The sequence below is a fragment of the Cryptomeria japonica genome, chromosome 5 (assembly GCF_030272615.1).
Source record: "Cryptomeria japonica chromosome 5, Sugi_1.0, whole genome shotgun sequence".
Lineage (NCBI taxonomy): Eukaryota > Viridiplantae > Streptophyta > Pinopsida > Cupressales > Cupressaceae > Cryptomeria > Cryptomeria japonica.
Genome location: NC_081409.1, coordinates 717,148,752 through 717,172,485, shown reverse-complemented (window position 1 = coordinate 717,172,485; position 23,734 = coordinate 717,148,752). Strand labels below are relative to the sequence as shown.

General features: G+C 33.4%; 1 protein-coding gene across 2 annotated transcripts; it reads right to left on the bottom strand.

The window, feature by feature from the left end:
- Positions 1-10,187: 10,187 nt before the first annotated feature.
- Positions 10,188-21,878, bottom strand: LOC131054879 (TMV resistance protein N). Of its 2 annotated transcripts, XM_059221669.1 has the most exons (6): positions 21,142-21,878; positions 20,067-21,054; positions 19,801-19,959; positions 14,694-15,086; positions 14,418-14,592; positions 13,176-14,322 (listed from the first exon to the last, which is right to left on the bottom strand). In XM_059221669.1, the coding sequence occupies exons 1-6, from the start codon at positions 21,609-21,611 to the stop codon at positions 14,264-14,266; spliced, it is 2,244 nt and encodes a 747-aa protein (XP_059077652.1). In that variant the 5' UTR covers positions 21,612-21,878; the 3' UTR covers positions 13,176-14,263. The 2 variants fall into 2 exon arrangements, with proteins under 2 accessions (XP_057845500.1, XP_059077652.1); XM_057989517.2 differs by lacking the exons at positions 13,176-14,322; positions 14,418-14,592; positions 14,694-15,086 and adding an exon at positions 10,188-10,612 and having other exon boundaries at positions 21,142-21,876.
- Positions 21,879-23,734: the final 1,856 nt, after the last annotated feature.

Below are 23,734 nucleotides of genomic sequence, written 5' to 3'. Positions count from 1 at the left end.
CATTTTCAATATCATTTTTCTACCATAGGTTCCTTTCTATATCCTTTATTCATATCTAAGCTACTGTGTTGATTGCCAGTTTTACATTTCACTTTTACTATTGAAAGATGTAAATTTGTTATCATTTGGCCTAGATTTTGTATAGTCAATTCCAATTACACAACCCTCAAAAAGGGATCAATTAATCAAAGTGTTCATCTCTTCTTTTAAAATTGAAGTTGAACCTTATTTACTATTTCCCAATTATCTTATTTGTGAAAATTGAGATCTCAATTTGCATACATAGGCTATGATCCAAATTTCCACCACATAAGCATGATATGTTTCTGGAAGAAGTATTGTATTGCAAAGCCTCTATATAGAGAGGTGATATATAATTCATCCGGTCTCTTTGGTCTTAGATTAGTTTATCAAATTATGTAAACATGAGTAAAATTTGACAAATATCATAACATTAGATTTAAAGATTTGGGATCATTTTATAGACTTGAATAAACAATATTTTCTAACAATTTTTGTGTCTTGTAATTATTTCACTAACCTTGGGATCTTGTACCAATTTATGTCTTTTGTGACATAGGTAGTCTTTGAAGTTGCATAATTAAAAAAAAAGGCAATCTTGGTGCTAGTTACTATAGGCTGGAAGCTTATCGTCAGACATTTCTTTTCCTTATCATAAATTATTATGCTGATTTCTACGACTACAATTCCAAACTCCAATGCAATAACCCTTGGATGGAGCCTTGATGTCTTAACAACTATGTTACTAGAAACATTAGAAATCAAAATATTTAAAAGTTGCATCTAAGAAAAGAATTTTAGACGCATATAAATTTAATATATATACAAGTTTTTATCCCATATAAAAAATATATATTAGTATATATATAGGTAAGTTTTCATTCTCTATAGAAAATTTAGCATATGTCTATATATATATATATATATATATATATATATATATATATATATATATATATATATATATACATACATACATACATATATATATATATATATATATATATATATATATATATATATATATATATGTATGTATATATATATATATATATATATATGTATGTATGTATGTATATATATATATATATATATATATATATATATATATATATATATATATATATGTATGTATGTATATATATATATATATATATATATATATGTATGTATGTATATATACATATATATATGTATGTATGTATGTATGTATGTATGTATGTCTCTCTCTCTCTCTCTCTCTCTCTCTCTCTCTCTCTCTCTCTCTCTCTCTCTCTCTCTCTCTGTGTGTGTGTGTGTGTGTGTGTGTGTTTGGTGTTTTTGATCTCTAATAAAAAATTTATAGTTGTGTGGTAAAAACACAATTTATCAACAGATTGTGTTCTAAGAACACTATCATTGGGTTTGACTTAAGGTAAGCCCCTATACAACACAATTGTTTTACCCCATCTTCATATGTGTAAGTTCAAATCAAATCATAGAGAGCACTACAAGTGTGCAAAGAAAACAATAGACAATCTTAGATTTGAAATAGGTGAAAACAACTAGACTGGGGTGCCCTCTACACTATTTGGCTATATTTTAGGGGGATGGATCTAAAAGACCTTCTGATAAAGAATCTAGAAGTTTTTGTTGGTCACAAACATCTCAAAATAGGGCAACAAACAACTATGCTCATATTTTCAAGCTCTATTTGCTACCATAGGTTCCTTTCTACATCCTTTTTTTAGATCTAAGCTACTATGTTTATTGCCAATTTTACATTTCACTTTTATCACTGAATGATGTGAATTTATTATCATTTGCCTAGATCTTGTATAGTCAATTCTAATTCCACAACCATCGAAAAGGGATCAATTAATAAAAGTGTTCAGCTCTTCTTTTAAGATTGAAGTTGAACTTTATTTACTATTTCCCAATGATCTTATTTGTAAACAATTGAGATCTTAATTTGCATACATAGGCTAGGATCCAAGAATCCACCACATTAGCATGATATAATTCGAGAAGTATTGTATTGCAAAGCCTCTATATAAAATTGGATGAATATCATAACATTAGATTTGAAGATTTGTGATCATTTTATCAACTCGAATAAATAATATTTTCTAACAATTTTTGTGTTTTCTAATTTTTCACTAACCTTGGCATCATGTACCAATTTATGTGTTTTATGGTGGAGGCAGTCTTTGAAGTTGTGGGTATAATTTAAAAAAGACAGTCCTGGTGGTAGTTACTATAGACGGGAATCTTATCATCGGATATTTCTTTTTCTTAACATAAACTATTATGCCCATTTCTACAACTTTTAAATATTTTGCATCATCATCGGCCCAGGAATAGAGCAGTGGGTTAGAATCGGAATTAGCATCGGCCCAAGAACAAAGTAGTGGGTCAAAATCGGTCAAGGAAAAGATAGAATGAGATGAGGTCACTTGGAAATTGGTCTAAGCTTAGAGAAATATGGTTTAGAGGGTTTGAACAGAGTTGAAAGGCCAACCTTGTAATTAATTTGTTGTAGTAACTTGATGGTGAAATAGAATTTAATAAAGTTGAAATCTTTGTTTTCTTGTTCAGTGAGTTTATGAGTTGTGAATTGGCGATTGAGTGAATTTTATGGTGTTGTTAGGGGTTGTATGGTGTCCTAAGGGGTCATATGGTGTTCTATAACCCCTGGTGACATGATATGATGCCTTAGGTATCGTTAGGGATCGTCTTGTGTCCTAAGGGGTCATTTGGTGTCCTATGACCCCTTAGGACACAATATGGTGTTGTTAGGGGTCATATGGAATCCTATGATACCATATTAACCCTTAGGAAAACATATGGTGTCCTAAGGGGTCATAAGGTATCATATGACTTCTTAGGACACCATATGTGCCCTTAGGATACCATATGGTGTCGTTAGGGGTCGTATACTTTCCTAAGGGGTCATATGGTGGCTAATGACCCCTTAGGACACCATAAGACCCCTAATGACACCATATGACCCCTTAGGTTTTGTTAGGGGTCATATTGTGTCCCAATGGGTTATATGGCATCCTATGACCCCTTAGGACACCATATGGTGTTGTTAGGGGTTGTATGGTGTCCAAAGGGGTCATATTATGTCTTATGACGCCTTAGGACACCATACGACCCCTAACGACACCATATGAGCCCTTAGGTGTCGTTAGGCATCCTATGGTGTCCTAAGGGGTCATATGTTGTCCTATGACCCCTTAGAACACCAAATGAGCCCTTAGGTCACCATATAGTGTTTTTAGGGGACATATGGTGTGCTAAAGGGTCATATGATGTCCTATGATACCTTAGGACACCATATGATCCATAATGACACCATATAACCCCTTAGGTGTTGTTAGGGGTCATGTTGTGTCCTAACAGGTCATATGATGTCCTATGACCCCCTAGAACACTATACAATCCCTAACGACACCATATGAACCCTTAGGTGTCATTAGGGGTCATATGGTGTCCTAAAGGATCATATGGTGTCCTATGACCCCTTATGACACCATATGAGCCCTTAGGATAACATATGGTGTCGTTAGGGGATGTATGGTGTGCTAAGGGGTCATATGATGTCCTATGGCACCTTAAGACACCATATGACCCATAATGACAACATATGACCACTTAGGTGTTGTTAGGGGTCATTTTGTGTCCTAACGGGTCATATGGTGTCCTATGACCCCTTAGGACACCATATGGTTTCGTTAGGAGTCGTATGGTGTCCTAAGAGGTCATGTAGTGTCCTATGACCCCTTAGGATACCATACAACCTCTAACAACACCATATGACCCCTTAGGTTCCATTAGCGCTCATGTTCTATCTTAATGGGTCATATGGTATCCTATCAACCCTTAGGTGTCATTAGGGGTCGTACAGTGTCCTAAGGCATCATATGGTGTCTTATGACCCCTTAGGACACCATATGACCCCCTAGGACATAATATGGTTTCCTATCAACGCTTGGGACACAATATGAGCCCTTACGATACCATATGGTGTCATTAGGGGTCGTATGGTGTCCTAAGGGGTCATATGGTGTTCTGTGACCCCTTAGGACACCATATGACCCCTAGCGATACCATATGACCCCTTAGGTGTCGTTAGGGATCGTATGGTGTCTTAAGGGGTCATATGGTGTCCTATGACCCCTTAACACACCATATGAGCCCTTAGGATACCATGTGGTTTCATTAGGGGTCATGTGGTGTGTTAAGGGGTCATATGGTGTCTAATGACCCCTTAGGACACCATATGACTCATAAAAATGCCATATGACCCCTTAGGTATCGTTAGGGGTCATATTATGTCCCAATGGGTCATATGGTATCCTATGACCCCTTAGGAAACAATATGTTCTTGTTAGGGGTCGTATAGTGTCCTAAGAGATCATGTGGTTTCCTATGACCCCTTAGGACACCGTATGGCCCTTTAGGTCTCCTTAGGGGTCATATGGTGTCCCAAAGGGTCATATAGTCTTCTATGACCCCTTAGGTATCATTAGGTTCTTGTGTCTAAAGGGGTCATATGGTGTCCTGTGACCCCTTGCGACACCATATGAGCCCTTGGGACACACTATGGTGTTGTTAGGGGTCGTATGGTGTCCTATGACCCCTTAGAACACCATGTGAACCCTTAGGAGAACATATAGTGTCTTAAGGGGTCATATGGTATCATATGACTGCTTAGGACACCATATGACCCCACAAGACAAAATACAACCCCTAACAACACCATATGGTGTCCTAAGGGGTCATAGGACACCATATGACCACTTAGCACACCATATGACCCCCTAGGTGTCATTAGGGGTGATATTATGTCCCAAGGGTTAATATGGTATCTTATGACCCCTTAAGACACCATATTGTTCCGTTATGGGTCATATTGTGTCTTATGGGGTCATATTATTTCCTATGACCTTTTAGGATAACATATGACCTAGTAGGACACTATATGACCCCTTAGGTGTTGTTAGGGGCCATATTATGTCCTAATGGGTTCCTATGGTGTCATTCATCCCTTTAGGACACCATATGGTGTCATTAGGAGTCGCATGGTGTGCTTAGGGGTCATATTGTGTCCTAAGAGTTCATAAAATATCATATGACCCCTTAGGACACCATATGACCCCTTAGGTGTCATTAGGGGTCATTTTGTGTCTTAAGGGATCATATGATGTCCGATGACCCCTTAGGACACTATATGGTGTCGTTATGGGCCATATTGTGCCCTAAGGGGTCATATGGTGTTCTATGTCTCCTTATGAGACCATATGACCCCTTAGGACACCCTATTGTGTCATAAGGGGTCATATGGTGTCTTATGACCCCTTATGACACCATATGACCCCTTAGCACAACATATAGTATTGTTAGGGGTCATATAGTGTCGTAAGGTGTCATATGGTGTTCTATGACTCCTTAGGATGCCATATGATGCCTTAGGACACCATATAGTATCGTTTGGGGTCATATTATGTCCTAAGGGGTCATATGGTGTTGTATGACATCTTAGGACACTAGGTGTCCTTAGGTGTTAGAGGGTGTCCGAAGGGGTCGTATGGTGTCCTATGACCCCTTAGGAAACCATATGACCCCTTTTAACATTCTAGTGCATGACATGACCCTTTACGACCATATGATGTCCATATGGTGTCATAAGGGGCAATATGCTATTCTAACATGTGTTACCCCTTATGACCCCATATGACACCTAACGACACCATGTGAACCCTCAAAATACCATATGACAACTAAAGAAAATATCAATAATATAAATTTTATTATATACATTTATATATTATAGTATTAATATATAAATTTTTTTATTATATATTAATATATTATATTGATATTCAATATATTAATATATAATTTATTAATATATTAATATTATAACTTGCTAGAATCGGATATCGGATTTTATCGGATATTCGATATCCGATTTTTATGACATAAATTTCAAAATTTGAAATTTGGCTCGAGAATGCTTTGGGATTCTACTTGGAAATAATGAGCCTAGAAAGTCAATAGAAAAGAATGTGTTTTTGAGTATTCTTTGATTTTCCAGACTTTGTATTGGTGGCTGACAACTTTTTTTTTAGCAAAAATTGACGAAACAAAAAGGGTTTTTTAAAGACATTGTTAGATTTTGAACAATATAAGGATTGTCTTATTTTGACCTTAATAAATAATTATTATTTATTTTCTAATTGAATTCTGAGTAAAGTCCTAATTGATGGGCTGATTGAAAAACACACGCAACTTTCAAATGGTATCACATTTTTTGAATCCAAAATATGCATCACATTCTATGTTTCATCTACTATAGGAAAAAAAATGAATTTCATAAATTTTAGACCAAGTTAAGGTGGTCAGATGTAGGATTTTTTGAAATTATGAAAAGTTGTAGTAAAAATTCATAATTACTTATTTAATTCATAAAAAATTACAAAAAAATGTGTGTCACATCTAGACATGAGTCTACTACTTATATTATAAATCTTATAAAAGTAATATTATTCTTTGGTTGTGATTAGGGTGGTCAGACATACACCTACTTCTTAGTTTTTTCCTGAAATTTTAGCACCACTATATTGAAATTTTAAATTTTCATCAAATATATATCTTTTTTTTCAAAAAACAACTTGTAGCTTAGAAACTACATTAAATTTACTACAGATTCTCTTCTTACATATTTTTAAAATAATTTTCATAACTTACTCATATTTTCATGTCAAGTTGCATAACTCTGATTTTCTGAAATTTCATTGCCACTTAAGGGCTTGTTTTGGCATACCATGATCCTGCACATACCCATAATGATGCTTTTCTTCTTGAATGTAATCAAATATGTTGTATGAAATGGCATGAACATGAGAAAACTCTAATCTCACACACATGCTTGCATATGAATATTGTAATTTTCTCCACAATGGTTGAATGAAGAATATGCAACCTTGAAGACCTTTGGAAATGCTTGATGATGAACACTTCAATGCTTGAATACTTGATTTATTGAATGAAATTGCTACATATGAATTTAAGTTGCACAAATATCTTTATATATGATGATCTAGGTCAATTTAATAATTAGTGTGACCTTCAATGGTCATATAGAGCCACCTATTTATTTTCTCATCGAAGAAGTAGGTCTCACCTCCTCCTTGAAAATTGGGTCCCAAAGAGGGGGATGAGGGTGCAATGTGCTCTGGCCCAAGACTAGGGCGCTAGTACCCTAGTCCTCCTCAATCGGGGACTCGATTTTGGGCCAGGAGAGGAGGACACCTCTCTGGACAATCACTTGGTAGGTGTATTAAGCATAAAACCATGAGTTAATGCATTGAATGGATCCATATAGGAGATGAGGGGGAGATACACTAAAGTAGGGACACAAACATGAGTTGTAAATTGGCTTGATGATAATTTATAATTTTCTATAGGGGTATGCCTTGTTTTAAAGAAATATAGTACCAACCAAAAATAGTTTCTTTCCTTGCATTCAATTTATAGCTGTCTCAACACTTTCTTGCACATTTCATCGCATTGTTTCTTCATGACTTGCAGACCTAGATTTACACTCAAGATGAGGTCATCTATGTTGTATTGAAAAATCTTGTGATTTTCATTTTTCATTGCTAAGTTATCTCTCCCTAAAGTTACAATCATTTTCTCCGTCAGAGCATTTAGTACCTAATTAAGACATTCTACTTGTAGACCATTCCTATTGCATATGGATATTTGATAAAAATCATTCTAAGAATTTTGGGTCACTGAGGAACCTTCCTGTGGTCTGCAATAGGTTATCATCTTTCACGAAGTACCATCTCATGTTTTGAGGCTGACCTACATGTTTCATCATTACTTGGGTTTTGAGACCCTTGAGATTGATGTAGATCTTCTCTTAAGAAACAAAAATATATATTTAAGATCATTTTGAAATCAATCAATAGTAAGTTATTAGTTGTGCATATAGATATATCATTAGCATTTGGATTTTCCAATCCACTAGTCCATGAGACAATGATTAGGTTAGTGAGCCATTGTAATATCATGTAATACCTTATGGTAGGCTCATAATCCCATTGCGATTCCACATATGAAGGCATGTTATGTAATATAATATTGTATATGGTAAATGAATGATATTCTTGTTTTCTATGAACTTTCTTATGTTATTTCCACTATGTTAAATTCTATGCTACATGGTTGGAGAGTCCTACCTAGACCCTCCATCAGTGACTACACCAAGTGATACCAAAGCGTGCTTCGAGTCCTTGTAGAGTAGAGGTATTTATTGTGGTGAACATATCGCCAGCCTAAGGCAGTCTACAAGTGTTTTCAATCAATCAGCGATTGTGAGGCAGTTGAGACCTTGTAGCCAGATCATTGAATTGATGCACTTGCACTAGATCCAAGGAAGAGATGTCTCTAGGGAGGATACCTACTGTGGTGAATATCATTGATAGAATGGATTCAATGATGGAGATGATGAGATAAATGAGAGTCTAATTAGATATTGTAAAAGAAGATAAAAGGAGAGGCCTCATCCCTTGACAAGAAAGCAAGAGTGATGATGAATTATCTACCAAAACCAAATTGAATATGATTCTAGAGAACAGGAAGAAGAATTGGATCAAATAAAGATGATGAAATCTATTTCAAATATTAGAAAAAGATATAGAATTAAAATTTAAAAGTATGTGGGAAAGTTAAATCTTGAAGAATTGATTGATAGGATAAATGACATGGAAGAATACTTTAAATTCAAGATCAAGAAAGTGTGAGATTTGTAAAAACTATGTAGGAATAGGGAGTAGAATAGAAAATCTATGAAAGTTTGTTTACAAATTATAAGTATAGATGGAATTGTGTTTCTAATTGCCTAAACATTACATATACATTCAAAAGGTATTACAAGCCTGAATGTTCACATGCCAAATAGAATAGTACTTAAGAAAGGTTTAAATATTTGAGTTGGGTACCTCTCTATTTCTTGTTATGATTGAAAGTTGGAAATAAGTGGAATTATATGATGGGGTGTAGAAATGTTCATAATGTTACAAAATATAAGAAAAACCAAGTTCCAAAGGTTCAATTTTTATAACTTCAATGTCATCTTGTGAGTCCATCTACATTAAGGTGGAGCATGTTGATAAGTGATTCAGTCATGGGTTTTCATGCAACTTATAATTGACCAAGTTTTCCTAAGTTCGCATCAATTCTATTTTTAGATGCATTCATTTTATATTTTTAAGATATAAACTCATCTTGCATGGTTAATACATGAAAGGAAAATAAATAAATTTATTATTATTTATTTTCTTTACAATTATTTTTCTTGTTGTTTGAAACAGTCTATAATGAAGATTGTTATGTTGAGACACCATCAGTATGTAAATATTTTATAAGTTGAATACAAAAATATAGTTGAAATAATTGTGTGTATTTTTGTCTATCTCCACAATCTTTCCATGCTTGCTTAGACCTAGTTTATGCAATTCTTCCAAATATTGATTAAACAATTTCTCCTTATATAAAGAACAAGGTGTTTACATCTGCCTACTTGTTTTCAAAGTTGTGAAAATCATTCTCTATTTGCATCAAAACATTCTATATTATTTGGTCAATAGGCCTAGACAAATTATTTTGTACTAAATCTCATACATGTTTTGTTTTCTTTTTTGGTGCTGCGACATACATTCTGTTTGCATTTCTTTTTATTGTTGTACACTTCTACACATTAACAAAATACATACATAACATTTTAAGAACTTTGAAAACTTTCATTTTCTAAACTGTTGTATAACTAGTTTGATTTTTTTTATTATATAAAATGTATAGAGTATTTACAAATGCAAAGAGAAATGATCTTATATCTCACGTTATTGCTTGTGTACAATTTTGTTTAAATTTAAGTAGCTAGAGTGTTCTTATGTAAATTATTAATTAGGAGAAAAAGATAAACCCGAATCTTTCTCTATTTCAATGAAGCAACAATCTTTTATTGGAAATGATACATGACTTCACAAAATAAATTTCTTTTTTTAATTTACCTGCAATTTTTTCTCCAGATTTTATATGAAAAAATATTATTAAGAATTTTATTGAAAAATATCATCTAAGACAGTACTTTAAAATGAACAACAAAATTTAACAGTCATGAAATTACAAACTCTATAAATTACTACTCCAAAATTTAATCAATAAGTTGGTAACCCAAATAATTTAAACAACCCAAATAAATTAAACAACCCCTTAGAAACCTGCCCATTTACGGCTTCTACCATCCATCAAATTCATAGCGTCGATATGAAATGCGTACGTTGATGTTGAAATGTATTGCGTCATCGTTGGAGAATTTAAAGTCATTAAACACTTCTGAATCTTTTCTCCACATCAGCATGTGTATGTATGTATGACCAAGGAATGATACTTCAATCTCACAATTCGAATCTGTTACAAGTAATAGCAAAATTGCACTGCTTGGGTTGACATCCTCTATTACAAATGAAGCCCCCGTGCAATTCTCTAACACCTTCAAAACTTGACCTCCAGCTTTTTCTATATCTTCAAACTGCGCACAATTTAAAATATGAATCAATCAAAAATCAAATGTCGTTCAGTAACTTATCATTATCACTTTCACTTTTGATAGTTTTATTGTTCGAGTCATTAAAGGTAATGAGTAAGGTGATGATGATTTTGCTATTCGTTTGGGGAATGTTTTTAATGTCAATTTTATATTAAAGTTGTTTAATGTTTGGCATAATTACAGATTTATCTATAACAGGTGTGTAAATGCATATTGTAGCATATCTCAGATCTAATAATTAAAGTCAAAGTCTTATCGATTTTAATAACTAATACATTATGAAACTCTCTCAAATATATTAATTTTAATGTATACTGATTGAACGATTATTATTAAATAATTATTGTTATAGTAATATTTTAAATTTTAAATTATAATTGTTAACAAATAGAATAATTTAATTTTATAAATTAAAATAAAATCAAATATAACAAATAAATTTTTAATTATTTTATATTATATTGACTATTTTTCTTAAATAGCTTATACATTACTTTATTCTTTCAAAATTTTATGTTCTACTCATAACTAATTTTCTAGTAATTCCACTATATAATCTAATTTTCTTTGTCATATATATTTTTTGATTTACTAATACTATTGTGTTATAACTTTTATATTTTCAAACACTTTTGTGTTAAAGGTTTTTTGTTTTGACGTGATTTTTTTTAAATCATAACATATGAACATTCATTTCTCTCTTGAATAGTATTGTGTGTCTCTTAAATGTTATTTATTTCACATTTTCATTTATATGGTTTAGACATTTTTATCACATAGTGGCAGAACTCTACTTATATGAAGGTAAAAACTATGGTAAAAAATGTCATACATTATAATTTTTTCCTTATAAAGTTTCCACGCATTCTTTTTCATTTTCATAATAAGTTGTTGGACATTCTATCCCTCTTTCCTAATAAAAAGGGAGCATAATAGAAAGGTATGTTTTCTAATTCTATGCACTTATGTTTTTGTGGTGTATTTCTAATAGTTTAATATCTAATATGTCTATTTCATAATTTTCACATTTGTTTAGTTTTAGGCATTAGTATGAGTGTACAATTTTTTGTTCAAGATTCTATGACTATATAAGGTTTTTCTTGCTAAAAAAATATTAGCTTGACTTTCATTAATATTTAACTATCATTTGCCCAACCTGCTAAGTTTTCAATAGTCCTTTCTTAACTTCTTTTAAAAAATAGCCTCTTAGTTGATTTAGGTTTTAATTAGTGATTTTTCTTTCCTCCCTATGCTTTAAATTGGTTTTTAGATTCTAAATCTCATCCTATTTCATCTTTCATAGCACTCAATCAATATTTTACAGCAATATTTAGTATCCTCCATTTTCATTATAATTATCTTTCCAACTTCAAGGGATGATTTTTTATTCTTTCTTCATCATGTTTCTTTAATTATCTTATTATTCATTTTTCTCTTTGACATCTCTAACTTATCACATCTCGCCCCAAAAAAATCTATGCACACTACGACAATAATTTTGTTTGATGCCCTCACAACGTTGAATACAAGAGTTTGGTGTGACTTTTCATTTGTATTTTTTTTATTTTATAGAGTCCTTAATTTTTTAGCTTATAAGAAAGGCAACACAATGCAATGATCTCATTGTATTTTGGTGGGGACTTCATTTTCCAAGCATTCATGCTTGTAGGCCTGAGGAATATATTTATTCTAGCTATGGATTCATTTGAAAGATCCAACATTATATTTAGCACAAAATTATATGGTTTCAATTAAATTAATTTAAAAATTTGAAGGTTTCTAAAAATAGATGTAAAAGAGAAACCTAGAGACATGAGTAATCATGAAAAATAGGGTAAGGTGAAGATGAATGTACTTTCAGCTATTATATGATATGAAGGAAGAAAATAACATGAATTATTGTAAAGTCAGAAAATGAAATAAATCAAGTTACAATGTTGAAGTAAAATGTGTAGACACAATTTTTGTAGATTATATATAAGAAAGTATTTCAAATGAGCATCATAATTGGAGCTAACTAGAAATTTGACAATATAATTCAACTAGAAAAAGTATATAAGATTTTGTTTGATTAAGATAACACTATTTATAATTTTGTAGACAAGTTCAAAAAGAATTCATAATAGTTTATGACTATAGATAAATATAAGAATTAGAATCAAGGTAAACCATACAAAAATTAAAGATCATAAATTAATGAAAATTAATCAGAAAATAATTTTAAAAAAAATAAAATCAATAAAAAATAAATAAATAAAATTATAAAAGGAATGCAAGACTCTTAGAGACAATTTTACAAGAGAAAACAAGATCACATGATACAAACTATGGAGAAAAGGGGCATAAAAGTAATTAATAGCCTAAGATTCATGTCATGGTAGACATATGAAGTTTAATATATATTGATAAGTTTTCATTTTCTGTAGAAATTTTATCAGTGTATATATATATATATATATATATATTTTGGATCTCTTATAGAAATTTTATAGTTGTGCTAAAAACAAATTTTATCAACAGATTTATCAAACACAGAAGAAATAAAGGGCAAAGAATGTTTTAGAATTCTTTCAGGGAAAAAAATGTGTTTTAGAATTCTTTCAGGGAAAAAAATGTTTTGGATTTTTTTCAGGTAAAATAAATGTTCTAGAATTCTTTTATAGGGAAAAAAGGGTTCGACTCACCAGATGCCTACGGAGAAATGGTAACGGCATCCACGATGGTCCAACGGAGATTTGAAAACAGGATAACTGTTCCAATAGATCCAGACCCTCAAAGCTTTGCAGTTGCCGACACCTATTGGCTTTAATAACTTGTATTGATTTCAGACCTCCCACATTAAGTGTCTCTAGTTCACCACATCCGCTTATGTCAAGAACTCTGAGTCTTGCCAGGTTAGAGAGGCATGCCAGTCTTGTCAGCTGTGAACAGTTCGTCAGTTTCAGACTCGTCAAATTGGCCGGTAACCTTCCAATCTCTGTCAAAAGACGATTGTCGGACAGATCAAGAATTTCAAGATTTGGAAAAAGACTTTCGGCTTGAGGAATGTCTATCTCTAGAATGCGGCTGTGTCTTATGATTAAATCTGTTAAACAACCTGGGCGATTTGGACGAGCACTCTGACCAATACTTCCCTGCACCTGAGAACTATCCAGAGGCATATTTCCTGGATCCACTCCTGTCAGCAACTGCTCCATATCAAGTGGACAATCTTGAACATCCAAAATTTTCATATTCACCCGTGCAATTGTTACAGGTAACGTTCTCACTCCACATTTATATATTCTGAAACTTTCCAAATGTACTAACTTTTCAATAGAGTTGCCAATAAGAAGTAGATTAGTGCACCCTATCAGAGTTAAATCTGTTAACCTGCTCAAATTATATAGAGAAGATGGCATCTCTGTCAATCCCGAGCTCCCTATATTTAGTTCTTCCAGTTCTTCCAGTTCTTCAAGATTGTCAGGCAGTTTCCTCAGATCAGTATGGACCACATTTAAATGCTTTAAAGACTTCTGAACCTCAGTTCCTTTGGGCATTTCCTTTAGCATGGAGCAACCCTGAAAGTCGAGGTCTCGAGCATGGAGATTTTTCCCAAATCTTGGAGAACAAGCTTCCTGCAATCTCGCAATGCTAAATATTGGAGTTGCAATAATTCTTCCGTAAAAGAATTTGGCAAAACCTCCAAATCGCTGAAGCCAGATAGATCTACATGTGTCAGATTTGTTACTTCCTCAAATTTTATTGGGAGTCTTCAGGCCTGGAATATTTTGTAAAACTATCTTACCCAAATTCCTGAAATTCAGCTTTCCTAACCATGAATGAAACGTCTGTCCAATACCTATTGGAATAGTTGAACCATATTTTTTGAACACGGCAGTGGATGGTCCAGCTATGCTCGTGCTTGCGCTTCCAAAATCTCGATTGAATGCGACTTCCAATGCACGCAGTTCCGAAGGAAGCTGCGATACGAACAGTGATTTAATTTCTATGAATATTTACAATTACAAAATGGAAAAGCTCTGCTCTAATTAAAACACTGGCTGAGGAAAGATGCACATACCTCACAATCATCAAACAAGTTGCAGATATCTTGAGGGCTGACGCCATGAAGTTCCAACACTCTTAAACTTCTCAGTAAAAGAGTAGAAGGAGTATTCCTTAAACTTCTCTGTAAAAGAGCAGAAGGACCATTTAAACTTCTCTGTAAAAGAGCAGAAGTATTCCTTGAACTTCTCAATGAGAGCGCAGAATGATTTGAAGTGTCCTTGGATCCACTGAAGCGAAGCCATATCAAGTCTCCCGACACACTATTGAATTGCTGCAGGATAGTGGAATTTTGAACCGCTAGAATGTTTAATCCGTATATATCTTGATTAAGCAAAACTACGGGCAACTCATGGGATTCATCTCTACGAATTCCTCGTACTTCGTACTTTTGCGTGGAGACGTGGTACTGATCAATCAGCGGAGATAGAACATGTTAAATTGCAAATGGCAAATTTTATTCTAGTAATTTTTTTTAATACAGATTATTCTACTTAGTTTTTTTAAATGACTATATAAAATCTGTATTAGTTTTTTTAAATGACTATATAAAAGAAATTCTCTTCATTAAAAATAAATTCAAACTAACATAAATAATTATTTAAGTGTATGTATAGAGAGTGTAAAACTAGAAGTTATACATGAGCAAAATAAATAGGTTATATTGTAAATAAAATAACTAAATAAATAATATGTACACAATCTAAATAATATACATTAATTTAAAATAAAAATAAAAAAATTATACAATGATAAGTCATGAATAAAATATAATATTTTATTATTAATAATGATTCATTTCATTTATAATTTATGATGAGATAAATGTGTTGCTATTTTATAATATTTATAAAATGCATGAAGATCACATAAAGGTCTATAGTAGCATTTAAGAAAATGAAATTATTGAAAGAGTAAAATAATATAGATTAATTAGAACCTTCACTATTATTATAGAACAAAAACAAGAGATTACCCATAATTTGGGCAAATTCATATAAACAGTAATAAGCTTTCTTCACTCTAATTTTAGAAAATTACATTGATCTTTATCATAAATGAACAAATGTTGAGTTTTATTAAATTTTTAATTGATTGTCTAGAATTATAATTAAAGTTATTGTATCTTTTTGTAAAATAATGATTAAGTCTTGTTCAGTGCAATTTCTGTAGAATGACATGCGAACTAGAGACCTTAGATATGCAAAAACACAATTTATTATTTTATGTAAAATATATTTTGAAAATAATTATTATTAAATTAATGTATAGATAAATTTAGCAAGCACGTATATTATCTAAACAAAGGTGTTGTGGTTATTTGAAAACACTACAAATGTATTGGAACCTTCAGTACGAAGGTAGAACAAAAATAGGGGATTTCACAAAATAAACTTTGTTATACCTTGATCAAAATTACATTGATATAAATTAGAGATGTGCATTACACTAAAAAACTGGACAACTATTATATTATTTTTATGGAGCATTATCTTTAATTACGTGTCGAGATAACTATAATAAAATAGAGCTTCAAAAATATTACATTAAAAATATATAAACATATATTAAATTGATTTTCTCTAAGCATTGTTTTTGTTGACTAGAACCACATATATAGACAACCTTTACCAGGGTGGGGCAAGAGAAACCAATCTCTCGCAAAAACCCTTTTTAACTTATTCTATGACCACATTATAAAATGCTATACAAGATGGTATTTAAAGGTCTTCTGAGAGTAGCAAACTAGGGACTTAGAAATTATTGAATTTCAAAATCCTTGCAATTTTGTTAAAGCAATGAAGAAGTTCAGATTAAGATAACAAGAGTTGGAAGTTATAGGATTGTTAGGACGTTTGCAGGCTTCTGGACCTTCAATTTAATTTGATATCAATGGTCGTCAAGGAATCCATCAAATTTTGAACTCTTCAAAAAGGGTTTTATTTTAATATTTGTGCAAATGATCGTAGGGGCTGGTCTTTCTTGCAAGCTTGGAAACAAAACTTTCATTCCACCATTTATGCTCTATGGTTACATCCTCGCTACATCAGATTTTATAACGTCCCAAAGGAATATTGGGGCATTGTTCTTTTCTTTGGAATTGGGAATAATTTAGGAAGATTTATGAAAGTTGACGAAAATGTTTATGATAAACAATATCTTGATACAAAAATGGGATAGATGGTGATCTCCAGGTGATTGGGGATTTTTTTGTTGTGCTATGATCACTAGCCTAAAATCATCTTTATTGGCAATTGTAAAAAATAAGCTTATTACATAAAATAGCGAATCTTTATATAGATCTGGATTGATGGGAGTATAGTAGAAAAAAAATGCAGGATTCGTTTTCTAGAAAAATCTTTCTTATATTTGATGAACTAGTGATGCTTTAGAGAAGATTTCAGGCACAAAAGAATCGAAGAGAAGCGTTGACAATAACTCAACCCTGAAGAAATTAAGAATAGACAATTTGCAACATCAATAAACTTCTTTTAACAGGCACATGAATCTTTAATTACAACTTGATCACATGATCAATTGATTGAATGATGAGAAATAAGAAATGCAATACAATTGCTTTAATAAAGAAGTCTTGAACATTATGAAATGTAGTCATATACATATTCATACAAAAATCAAGTCAAACTTTATCTCATTCAAAAACTGTGCATGTTGTTCTCATGCAAAATGGAAGAATTGAATATCCCAACAACCTCTTCCTTTATTTCAAGGAAGAATTGATTCAACACCCAACCAAAAAAAAAAAAAAAAATTAAAATTAAAAAAAATTATATTAAAAAAAATGATAATTTCTTAACTTTAGTAAGCTTATCTCCTACCACGATGCACTATGGAACAATCTCTATTTTGAGAGTAAATTCTTTGCTTCTGTAACTTTCAAGCCTATTCCAAAGCTTGGATCTGATTTCGGGGTAGGCTAATTTCTGTGGCTTCTACAAGATCTCCATCTTATTCATGCAAAGCAACCTGCAACTTACTCTTACAAATCAAAGGCTTCACCCTTTTCGAAGGTAGATTCAAACTTGACAAATTATACCAGATGATTTTTTTGACTTTGATCTCCTCGTTTAAGAATTGGCTTCACTTTTTATACAATTGATTTGGAGCAGTGGCAAACATTGGGCGATCTCCTCTGAAGTGACGCCTCTTTATTAATTAAAATAATTCTTTCAAAAATGAAGCCAGCGGCTGATGTGTTCTTTGCAGGCTGCGATTCTCCTTGCTATCGAGCAAATCTTCCTCTATGCATGCAAAGTATGCACATGTACCAAATGGGAAAACGGAGTATGCACATCTGCCAGAGAATAAAGGAAGAGGCTTATGCATGCAAAGTATGGAATCAAAGACTCAACCATTACCATCATTGGAGAGGGTCGTGAGAAAGGCTGCGTAGAGAGACAAACAAAAACAGAGTGAAAGCTGCGCTGGGAAAGCATATGGGAAAGGTCGAGGGTAAAAAAAGGGGCCCAAATAGAGGAGAAAAATGGGTATCGGCCTTGAAGGTAGTTGTGTGTGGAGCGGCTAAGTGAAAAAAAAGATTGAGGCATCGATCAGAAACAGAAATATAGAAAGAAAGATGTGTAGGTCTGAGAAGAGGTGAGCCCTCTGCAACAAAGTAAAAGTGCAAAGGAAGCAGAGTTAGAGCCAGCGAAAACAGAGGAGGAAGAGGGCTATGAATGAGGTAAAAAGGGAAAGAGGGAAGTGGCTGCTAAATAAATAAAGATGGGAATCAGCCAACGAAGAATTAGGAATGTGTCGGCCCAAGAACAGAGTAGTGAGTGAGAATCGGCCCAGGCAAAGATAGAAGAGATGAGGCCGCTTGGAAATTGATCTGAGCTTAGAGAAATGGGGTTTGAGAGGGTTTGAACAGTGTTGAAAGGCCATTGACAGGCCAAGCTTGTAATTAATTTGTCGCAGTAGCTTGATGGTGAAATGGAATTTAATAAAGTTGAAATCTTTGTTTTCTTGCTAAGTGAGTTTATGAGTGGTGAATTGTCGGTTGAGTGAAGATGTCGCTGGGGGAAGACTTTTGTTCTCCCCTGCATCAGAATCACTGGATCCCTTGAATGGAGCGTCTTGGAAACAAGGGTACCTCCAATACTTTGATGCCCACGATCTTTTTCTCTGTTGATACTAAACAATGCGAACATTCCCGCGGTTGTATTCAATTTCTTTCAGTAAACATTTTTGTTCTTCATCCGCCCCTTCGTCCTGCTCTGTATCAAATGTAGTTTCTGAAACCAGCCCTTACCCTTAAACCAATTGATAAAAAGATTAGAGTAAATTGAGAAAAAAGATAACAGTAATAAAAATGGTGATAAAATCAGATCACTTACGAGAAATATAAATTGATCATTCATGGATTTCAACGATTATACAATCCTCTGTTTTTTATTACTGAACTGTTTCGATACACAGCAGTCTTTTGTTCCAGCTTGATTGAAAACTACGCTAGGCTTCAATACAAATAGAATTCAATGGAATAGTTCATAGCATAACAGAAGGAACTTATCATGCATTAGCAGCCACATGCATTATCATTAATTATTCGCTGGCAGAGGAAAAGGAAAAACAGAGTTGTTAGCTGAATTTAAGGTCTTCTTAAATGAATTTAAACAAAAACAAACTACAATTAAAACTAACTGTCCAAGCAACGCAAGGAACGAAGGGGACGCAAAAACAGGTGGCTGACGGCAGAACTGAATGATCAACTGGACGGCCAGCATCAATCATCAACAAACGACCGACCGAGTAGAAATTGTCATTGACAAACCGAATATTAGGGTTCAACTATATTGGGAAAAGTAATGTAATGGGGAGAAACTAAAAATTGAATCGGTACTGTAGATCCTAAAAGATTCAAATAGAAGAAAGGGTCAGTCAGCCTATCTTGAGGAGAACTTCTTGGTTAACTTCAGTCAGCCTATTTTGGAGAGTTTTGGTTAGAAGATGAAGATTGCTGCAACATTAATAGAAGTTAACCGAAGATTCAAAAAATAGCTTTTGGAAAAATTAGACTTCCATTTACTTTCTAAGTACATTTCCATGCTTAATGGCCAAAAAAATAACGGAAACTGTTGAAAAGTAATGAGATCAAATACCCGTGTGGAGATCATTTTATCGTTTGAACAACAGAGGCGAAGAGGTAACTGCTGTCTGCCGATTTGTCTTGCCAAGTCCCTCACTAAATCGTGCATTCTTATTTTGAAGCTCCCCTTTGCTCTTCTCCAAATACCTACACTCCAATCCACGCTTTCAACCTGAAAGTAAGTTCATTAGTTACATTACTGTAATAAACAGTTAAAATGACATATATAAATGATGATAAAAATCTACTCCTATTTAAGGGTTGCAGGTAATATTTTACCTGTAACGCTCTTGAACGAATTATATCTGCAAGCTCAAATTCCACAAGGCATTTCTGACGGAGCGTCTGAAGGCATTGAAAACCGTTATCATTAAATCCATCCAAAACCCTCTCCACCAGATCTCTGTCTTCTCCCATTAAGAAATGGGCAACGTCTAAAAAGGCCTCTTTCTCTTTAATGTCGAGAGATTCATAGCTATCCATTACTATCCCTCGTAGTACGTCTTTCGGCAGTTGTTTACGGAGGCTTTCCAACTGCTGCTTCCACTTTCTTGGGTCACGTTCATTATGGAGCTGCCTTGCTAAAATTTTCAAAGCCAAAGGAAAACCACCACACATTCTAACCAACTCTTCCACCATATCTTTCAAATCGTCGACTGGTTTGGTGTTGCCGAAGGCATACCAGCAGAATAGCTCTTGGGCTTGTTTCTCAACTAGTAATTTGACATTGTATATTTCTATTTTAGAACTGACAAACAAAGTTTGGTCTCTAGATGTCACCAAAATCAGACTGCCATTTCCCACCACATCCTTTACACATAACAGATAGTCTATTTGCTCTGTATTATCTATATCATCAAAAACAATCAAAACGCGTGTCAACCCTCGCAGACGATCTTGAAGCAAGGCCTTACCTTTACGCGAATCCTCAATACGCAAATTCTTATCACGCAGCAGATTTCTGATGAGTGTTTGCTGCAGACATGGTATTTTCTCTTTACTCACATCAGACAAGAAACAACATCTCTGGAATTGGGAACACATGGAGTTGTAGAGATGAGTAGCCAGAGTTGACTTTCCCGATCCGCCTAGCCCCAAAATCCCGACAACGTGGGTGCTCTTTGATTCATTTCGACTCAGAACCACCTTTTCAAAATGCTCTGCCGCTTGGCGAAGTCCCACTGGGTAGTCACATACATGCAGTTGTTCCCTTCCTACCTTTACTAATACAGTCTCTACGATTTCTTTCAATCGCTCTCCATGGTCGCTGAAACAATTTTGGGACTTGTCATAAACCAGAAGTTCAGGTTAAAAACTTTAAATCAATATATTTTCATATCATGTAAATACTTACTCTATCTCTGTCCTGAATGGGATGCCAGAAATAGCAGAAACTTTTTCGAGGGCTTTTATCCAGCTTTCCACTCGTTCATCGGTAACCCTGCCTTTCCTTCTATGCTCCTCAAAGGCTGTGGCATATGCTCCCTTCTCCACATGACGAAGTTCTGAAGGTTCGATGTCATAGAATATGGGGATGATCTTAATAGAAGTTGGGTCAGAATCAAGCATCCATACCAGCTCATCCAAACACCACGGGGATTGCGCATATGTTTTGGAGAAAATGGCGATCTGAACGGAGGCACTACGAATGGCAGATTGAATTGCAGGGGTTAAGAAATCCCCCACTTGCAATTCCTGTTTATCGAGAAATGCCCTCAATCCATGCGTTTCGAGAGCATAATAGATATGACTGGCAAGGGTTTTCTTGACATCAGGTCCTCTGTGATTAATAAAAACATGATACGGAGGAAACACTTCTTCCATAAGGAGATCAAACTCTTACACAGTGTAATGCAACAAAGATAAACTAACAAATGGATTGACACAAAGTAAGAAATCGGAGGAACCAGTCAGAGAACCGTGACACAGGGAAGCGCTCGTCTATGAGAAGTACTCAAACTTAGGCACACACAGAAAGTTAGGGTTGCAGGTATGATGGTTCGGTCAAACTTATCTACAAATTGATTGGTTTTTAATTCTCCCTTAAAATTAAAAAACAAAAGAAGGATAGGTTTAAGATGGGAAAAGGAAATAACGTGCTTTTTGGCTGTGGTATGATTTTAGTTAACAAATTCTTTCAGACTGTTTAATGTCAGACAAATTAGTCTAATTAGTGCGGCATTCATTATAATTGATTCGATCTATCGTAACGTGTCCAATTTTCTATGTATGTTAAGTAAGGGTTGTGTTGATATCCCATCTTTGAAATGGCATTGTTAAATAATAAGTGCTTAAAAGAAAGTATGTATAGGTACCTAGTGGGAAAATGGGAACATACCCCAAGCCTTGGGAGTTTAGGATAAATTTAGGGATGTCCCATCAAGAGGATAGTCGAGTATGAAGAACAAAAGGGTGCCCTCAAAATGAGTATAAAAAGGAATAAGCAGGGAGGGATAAGATGATATAATAGATTTGGATAGGGGATGTAATTGACTAATAAGAAGGAATAAGCAGGTAGGGATAAGATGATATAATAGATTTGGATAGGGGATGCAATTGACTAATAAGAAAAGAGAATTTTGGGAATATAAATGATATTCATGGTACATGGTTTGAATCATGATTATGAGACACTTTGATGCTCTCTATATCATATAATATGGAAGACCATGATGTTATTTTTGCTATGTGGTACAAGATTGACTCGATGGGAAAAGCAGTCATCAAAAGAAATTTGACACATAAAACCATGATATGGAATATCATGATGCTCGTTGTTGAAAGATTCTTAAATAAAAAACATAAATGTACACCAAACTCAAAAGATTCTCAACAAAAAAATATATGAAAATCCAAAGAACAAACTAGATTTTATCCTAGTCAAGTTAAACGCAAAATATTGGTTGATGATGATGATATCTAGCATTTTTTATGTAGGAGTGGTGTGTCCTAGGAAGAACTTAAGGATTGGGAAGGATAGTTCCTAATAATGATGTTAATTTATTTAGGGATGATTAAGGCTTCTATTAAAATGAGAAATAAAGAACATGGGTTCTTTTGAATGGCTACTAAACTACTTGGTGAGATATTTTTCTAATGCTTCTATTTCATTGCTATATTCTACGAGAGTAGTTTTATATTTCACAATTTATTTATTTTCTACTTCATTTCAATTTTTCTAAGGGATATTATTTTCTTGTATTTAGATAGATGGTATGTGTTAGGACAAAATGTTCTTTAGATAGTATAATGCTTTTATTTCTAAATAGTTGTGTTTTCTTAACATTATAACCAATTACAAGGGAAAGCCACTTATACATGAAAGGATTGATGGTAGGCTATATGGAACTATGGATAGATTAAAAATAGAGAATGGAATGGATGCACAATCTATAAAGCATTTATAATGTGATATCCAAGGACTAAATCATGTAGGAATAACATTTCACCAATATAGTTATGCTACTCATTCAATGTTATATTGTGATGCTTAATGAATGACATAATCCTTACTGCAAGAGGCAAGATATGAAAAGTATCCAAAGCATGAGTTAACATTTTTCTAATGCCCTTATTAAGGTCAAAAGTAGGAAGAGAGAATGGATTAGTATAATGTGGATACAATATGTCATCATGAGGGATGATGATACTTTAAAGGATGAATAATGTAGTAAGATGAGACAACTTGCTCTCAACTGTAGAGAACACATAGCTAGCTAATTAACATGTGATCTTTGTTTGCTAAGTTTCAATTATAGTACTTTCCCAATGCACCATTTTGAATTTTTTTAACAAAATATTCTTTTCACTTTTCTATTTTGTCGATTTAAAAAAAAAAAATTACTTTCTCCAAACTACTACTACAAAAGATGTTTGAAATTCATGACTTCCACTATATGTTATAACTATTGACTAGATTTTGATGAATAATGATAAACAACAAATAC

Excerpts from the sequence above, each read along its gene's own strand:
- LOC131054879 (XM_059221669.1), bottom strand. The coding sequence starts at position 21,611 with ATGGAAGAAGTGTTTCCTCCGTATCATGTTTTTATTAATCACAGAGGA. Across the intron at positions 19,960-20,066 it reads TTCGTTCAAGAGCGTTACAG|GTTGAAAGCGTGGATTGGAG; the intron begins GTAAAATATTAC and ends ACTTACTTTCAG. Across the intron at positions 15,087-19,800 it reads ATAAAATGATCTCCACACGG|TACCACGTCTCCACGCAAAA; the intron begins GTATTTGATCTC and ends CTGATTGATCAG.